The sequence below is a fragment of the Carlito syrichta genome, unplaced genomic scaffold (assembly GCF_000164805.1).
Source record: "Carlito syrichta isolate Samal-C Ts95f unplaced genomic scaffold, Tarsius_syrichta-2.0.1 Scaffold312028, whole genome shotgun sequence".
NCBI lineage: Eukaryota > Metazoa > Chordata > Mammalia > Primates > Tarsiidae > Carlito > Carlito syrichta.
The window spans coordinates 108,506-115,125 of record NW_007256124.1 but is presented as its reverse complement, the minus strand read 5'-3'; the positions used below and the strand labels follow the sequence as shown (position 1 = coordinate 115,125).

Genomic DNA, 6,620 nt, shown 5'->3' with positions numbered 1-6,620 from the left:
GGGCGGCGCTCTCGGAAAGTCCCGAGAACCGGCTGGTCCTGGCAGCGCTGACGAGAAGCACAGCCGTTTAGGGGAAAGAGAAATCGAAAGCAGCCGCCGGCGACTCGCTGGCTCCGCCCACTTCCAAAAGTGGCCCGCCCAGACGGTTTTGGGAGCAGGCGTTGACATCAGATCTGAGATTCCGGGGAACAGCCCTGATGCCCCATTTTCTCCATCCCGCACCCCCTTCTCTCTTCTCCCGGCCTCCTCCCTTTCCCCTCGCACGAATTTTCCCTTCCCAGCCTCGGGGCGGGGCCCTTTCATCACCTGTCTCCGGGCAGATCTACCCGCGCGGGTTAGCGCCCGGCGCGAAGCCGACGGGGACACACGCGCCTCCTGGCGGGCGCCGCGAAGGGGCGGGGCGGCAGGCTGCGCTCCGCGCGCGGTCCCAGGTCCGAGTCCAGCGCCCCAGGCAGCGAGGAGCGCGCGGCACCTGGCAGGGATGCTGCGGGCGGGAGCACCAGCCGGGGATTTATCCCGGGCAGGAGAAGTCCACACCGGGGTAATGGGCCTGGGCTTGAGGGTTGAGAGGGGTGGAGGGAACGCAGCGGCCGGGGACCCTGGATGCGCCGCGAGGTGAAGACGGAGACTAACGGGAGCGTAGGGAGGTAGCTTGCAGCAGCCAGTGCTTGTACCCCGCAGTGAACACAGGGCATTTCTGTTCCGAAGGGGACCGTCTAGAGGGTCCGTGAAGGGCTGGGGCACGCGAGGCTGGTGGAGAAGGGGTGCTTTGGCTTTTAGCTGGAAGCGTCAAGGGAAGCTATTCTAAAGAGCTTTCGCTTTCACTCTGGTCTGGACAGTGAGGGCTGGCTAAATCAAGAAGGGTTTAGCCTTGGTTGGGAAGGGTGCAAAGAGATGAGGAAACAGAGCCCTGGGTGAAGTTGGGCAACGCTTGGGAGAAGGAAACATGGGCACTTATTGAGAAGGCCCAACTCATCACACAGACCTTTGATAAACTTGCCCTTGGGTCAGTCTTAGCGCAAGCACTGATAATGGGGGTTCTGTTGGCCAGTTTTTCCCCATCTTGAACCAGGAAGGCCTTTCCTTGGTCTAGGTGCTGCCACCAAGTATTCTATTCCCTGTGTCTCCCCTGCCCATTCCCATGCACCTACTGAAGGACTTTGGGCAGGATGGACACCTGGGGCAGATGGCAGCCCCAAGGCTGGATGGCTCCTGCTCTCGGACTACTGTCACCACTCTTGGCCTGGGGGCGACTTTGCTATAAAGGATTAGCTTCTAGGAAGGAGTTACTTCTGTTCTCGTGGCCCCCTATTCATAGTAAATCAGTATGTGGAAAGCAAACTCAGAACAGTGCCCCTAGGGGCCAGAGTAACCCATGGCTGGTGGGAAACGGAGCAGTGAATTATAAGAAGGAACATCTCCCTCGCTGCCAAATGACCAGTAGCAAGCAGGAAGCAGAAGCCAAAACAAGGGATGAGAGTTAGACATGGGTTTTAGTCCCTGGTCTGCTACTAATTCTGTGTGGCCTTGGATAAATCATTTGCCTTTTCTATGACTCAGTTTCCTCACTTGAATCGAGGATTTTTAAACCTCCTTCCAACTCAACTCTTGCTTTATCCTCTCTTACTCTTTTTAAACTTTTCTTGACCTGGAAAAGTCAGGTTAAACTCCCCATTCAAATGCTCTCTTGCTACAGTTCTCTTCTCCTGGCTACCTAGACATCTATTTATCTCTTGATCAAAAATCCCTTAAGTGAAACTTATTTTAAACCACCTGTGTGTTCCTTGCTGTTTCCCTCCTGCTTTGGCTCCTCGCCATGCTAACCACTCACCTCCTCGATGTTTTTCATTGTTCAGTAAACTGAAGGGGTTCATTTGTGATTAAGTGGGGAGAGGGAGTGGAGGATTCTGGGCCCAAAAGGGTCTGACCTTGTTTCCCAAGGTCACAGTAACTTGCTCTGTGTTGGGTCTGAACCACATCTGCACACACAGTGCAAACATGCAGTGGAGATAATTCACTTGTGGAACTGTTTCACTGGCGCTCCTCTCAAAGGGAGCACTTCGGCCTCGAGAAGCCTCATTCCAGTCTCTCGCCTAGAGTGGAAAGGTTCCATTAGGAAAGTTGGGGCTTAAGAATACAGTTCTTTCTGTGTTGTATCACAGCCAGGCTGTGACATTCCTCTGCAGCCAGAAGAAGAAATAGAGATGGAGGGAAAAAAACCTACAACTGGGAGTCAGCGCTGGCCTGAATTACTGTGTGACCTTGAGCCAGTCACCTCCTCTCTCTAGGAATGTTTCCTCTTTTGTAACATGGAGGGATCAAGGTGCTTCCTGCTCTGACATTCCCTACCCTGTGTCTGCAGACAACTATCATGGCAGTGGAGTTTGATGGGGGTGTCGTGATAGGCTCTGATTCCCGGGTGTCTGCGGGGTGAGTACCAGTGATATATATATTTGGAAGGAAGCCAGTGGCCCCAAATACACATTTTCTTACCCGTTCATGAGAAGATTCACAGACTGGAGCTTTGAAATTAAGTTGACCCTTCCAAAAAGCCACTATACTAAGCTATTTGATGGCCGCTTGGGCCTCTGAATTCATGGAGGAGGATCTGGATTCCCAATGCTTACGTGGCCTGTCCCTTAGTGTACAGTGATGCATGTAAAGAAATAAGGTCTGAGAGGGAGACAGGAGATAGATTTTTGAGAGGCCTCCTTCCATCTGTATTTAGGGATTTTTTAAAAAATGGTTCTGGCAAGCAGTTATCTGGTTTCTCATTTATCACCTGTTATCACCAGAGAACATTTTTTCTCTTCACCCCTCCTAGCCAGTTTGCTCACATGCAAAATGAACATTTGGGATTAGAATCAATATTACTTACATTATGTTCTATAGAAAATAATTCCCTCAAGATTGTTACTAGCAAAGAAAAATTGATGAGGCATATTTTTCTTGTTTTGCTATAAAATCTAAGCCTGATAATAAGACTAATTTTGATTCATACCTGCAGTGATCCAATTATTTGAGATGACATTTTTCCTCCTGCTTTAATCCAAATGTTAAATTTCATACTATTCTCTTGTCAAGTAAATTTGAGAAACACTGAATGATCAACCTCAAAAATTCCTGAACTCTAACACTGGTGCCGATTGACTCCTTCCCAACAGAGAGGCAGTGGTGAACCGAGTGTTTGACAAGCTGTCCCCCCTGCACCAGCACATCTACTGTGCCCTCTCTGGTTCTGCTGCTGATGCCCAAGCCATGGCCGACATGGCTGTCTACCAGCTGGAGCTCCATGGGTATGAAATGCTGGGGTCTTGACTCCACGTCTGCCAAAGTTCCCCTAACCCGTGAACTTCTGTAAAGTGTCCTGTTCCTGGAGCACTGCGTTAGGAAGTGGAAAATTCTTGTATTGGTTCCTGCTGGCACTTGAATCTCTCTAGGGTTGTTTCTGCATCTGCAAAGTGAAGATAACAGTACCTCAAATGATGTACGTGAAAGCAGTTTGAAAACTATAAATCACTCTCCTAATATAAATAATCAGGAAGAAGAAGATGATGTGGCCCACTATAATATCAGGAAGTTACCATATATGAAATCAAGATCGTTGAGACGGAAGTAACCTTATCTGCTTTACCCATAAGAGCAGGGCCCTTGCAGCCAAAAGAGAATCATGTGGGTAGGGCTGAGTAAAAGAGGGTAAACAACGGAAAGCTTCTGACCAGTTGGTGCTATGGGTCTCTAGTTCCCCTATCCATGTGGGAGGGAAGCTGGAGTTTGAACTATTGCAGCTACAGGTTTCAGGTGTCACTTGGCCGGGATGATGGTAATGGCATAGAAGAATGGGACTTAAGAAAATTATATCAACCCTTATTCCTAACATTTCCTTCAGGATAGAACTGGAAGAACCTCCACTTGTTCTGGCTGCTGCAAACGTGGTGAGAAATATCACCTACAAATATCGGGAGGACTTGTCCGCACATCTCCTAGTAGCTGGCTGGGACAAACGTGAAGGGGGCCAGGTGAGTTCCTCCAAAGCACTCCCTCCATTGGGGTTCCCCACTCCCCTGTAGAGGGAGGCAGAGGTCATATAGCATTCTAGCAATGAGTTTCAAAGACCCTACCTCTGAAAGCATAAAAGTAGTCTCAGCCATCGGGGATATGAGATACTGGGGCTTCATTGCAGGGTGCGGAGACCACCTGTTTGTCTCAGTGGGAAGGTGAGGCTTGATGATTCCTTAGCGTCACCTGAGGATGCCTCCCTTAGGTATATGGAACCATGGGAGGAATGCTGACTCGACAGCCCTTTGCCATCGGCGGCTCCGGCAGCACTTATATCTACGGTTATGTGGACGCAGCATATAAACCAGGCATGTCCCCTGAGGAGTGCAGGCGCTTCACCACAGATGGTAACTAACCAAGTGGAAGGGTACCTGGGAAGGGTTTTTTAACATGGGAAGGAAGTAGACTATGAGGAGTGGGAAGAGGAATACATGGATGACCATTTAATTTAATGTCCAAACTGGCACACTTTTGAGAGTGAAAGTAGACAGGATAAATGTCAAACTAGACAGGGCTTTGGGCAATAGGGATAAATCAGGGCTGTGCTGAGTAAACCAAATGCGGACATGCCATCCTCATAAGAACTTCATAAGAACAGTGGTGTGTTGGGGCTGACTGGGCCTTCTCATGAGAGCTGATTGCTAAATATCCAAGGATTTGTGAGCTGCTTGCTAAGCTGTTTGTAACCTGAAATCAGTCATAGTGGGAGTATTTCACCATGGACATCAGCAGATCCTACATATAAAATCTTGTTTTTTAAGCCGGTTTACTGGCACACCACTAAATATGTCTCTCTGGAAGATGGGTTTTAATTGTGAAGGTGGCAGTAAACATAGGGATGGAAGGAAGGAAAAGACTTAAGAAGCTAAGCCGTTCTCTCTCTCTCTCCCTCTCTTGAAATCTTCTGTAGCTATTGCTCTGGCCATGAGCCGGGATGGCTCTAGCGGGGGTGTCATCTACCTGGTCACCATTACAGCTGCTGGTGTGGATCATCGTGTCATCTTGGGCAATGAGCTGCCGAAATTCTATGATGAGTGAATCTTCCTCAGATTCCCTTTCTCCTTTTGTAATAAACTCTCTGGAACCAGAACCTGGGAGCGTCACTGAGTTAAATGGGTTCTCAGGGAAATGAAGCTTTAGAGGAGCGGGCTTCTTCCCTCCCAGATGTCAGCATACCCTTTTTATTCCTCTGTCCCAGGAACATCTTTCCCAGAAAAAGGAAGGGGAAGGATACTAGAATTATAAAGAGTGCTAAAAATGACAGATCGTCATGTATGAAATGATTGTGACGTATTATGAACAATAAACAGTATCATTCTGATGCCCAAGGAATGAGGGGGCAAGGGAGGAGTCGGGACTCATTCCCTTAAGACTAAGAATGGCAGGTAGACAAGACAGCAACACATGTAAGGATTAGGTAAGCACATCAGCAGACTCGCATGTAAGAGGATCCCTTTCATAAGGCATTCATTCACCTTAAACATCAACACATGAAAAATGTTGAAATATTTTGGGGCCACTTGTGAATTTCAAAGAAGAATAATAACCAAAAAAAAGGTACATTTGTGGAGCCAGCTATTGACTAAATGTTTTATAAATTTTATCTCTTAGAATTCAGCTGGATGTAGTGGCTCACACCTGTAATCCCAGCACTTTGGGAGACGAGAGGATTGCCTGAGGCCCGAGGTTCAAGACCAGCCTGGGCAATTTGGCAAGACCCTGTCTCTACAATAAATCAAAAAAATTAGCTAGGCATAGTGGTGCATGCCTGCAGTTCCAGCAACTTGGAAGGCTGAGGTGGAAGGATCACCTGAGCCCAGCAGGTAGAGGCTGCAATGGCCATGAGTGTGCCAATGCACTCCAGCCTGAGCAAAAGAGTGAGACTCCAACTCAAAAAAGAAGAAAAAGAATTCAAACCCCCTTCCCATTCCTCACATGGGTATCCATCTGTAGGATAAACAGAAGCTTAGAAAGATAAAGTCACCTGACCAAGATCACACAGCAAGTTCAGAGGCTGGGATCTGGGTTTAACTTTACTATATGCCTTTCCTCTACCACTACATAACATTTTCCATTCCCTTGAGCTCCAGACTGTATATTATCTCCTGAACCCTGCGAGAATTAGTCCAGCACACTCATTGGCACTTAAGAAGTTGTTGCCAGATGCCTGAGTAACTGCTAAACAAGGCCGAGTTCTGGTTCTATCTTTGCAGTGCACTTCCTGAGTAACGGGGAAAAAATATTCCCCTTCTGTGAGCCCTCATGTCATTTTCTGTCAAAGGAAGGTGTTAAATGATTTCTAAGGGAGTTTACAGTTCCATCATTCAGTACCATTTTGCAAATTAGTGAACAGTTAACAGGCATATTCAGCAGAAATCCTACTAGGATCTCAAGCCAAGCATACAAATTCAAAGAATTCTAAAACCATCAGATGCCCCTGCGAGTGTGAAAAAAAATCTACAATTACAAGAGCCTGGAGTTTCTAGCCATAATATTTAATTTATTTTGAATTTTAAAATGATAGTTAAAAGCCCATTTCTCCCACCAATCACAACTATAAA

General features: G+C 47.5%; 1 protein-coding gene across 1 annotated transcript; it reads left to right on the top strand.

The window, feature by feature from the left end:
- Positions 1 to 412: 412 nt before the first annotated feature.
- Positions 413 to 5,149, top strand: PSMB9 (proteasome subunit beta 9). Its single transcript, XM_008069431.2, has 6 exons — positions 413 to 541; positions 2,363 to 2,430; positions 3,165 to 3,296; positions 3,890 to 4,019; positions 4,265 to 4,406; positions 4,970 to 5,149. Exons 1-6 carry the CDS (start codon positions 482 to 484, stop codon positions 5,095 to 5,097), a joined length of 660 nt encoding a protein of 219 aa, XP_008067622.1. The 5' UTR covers positions 413 to 481; the 3' UTR covers positions 5,098 to 5,149.
- Positions 5,150 to 6,620: the final 1,471 nt, after the last annotated feature.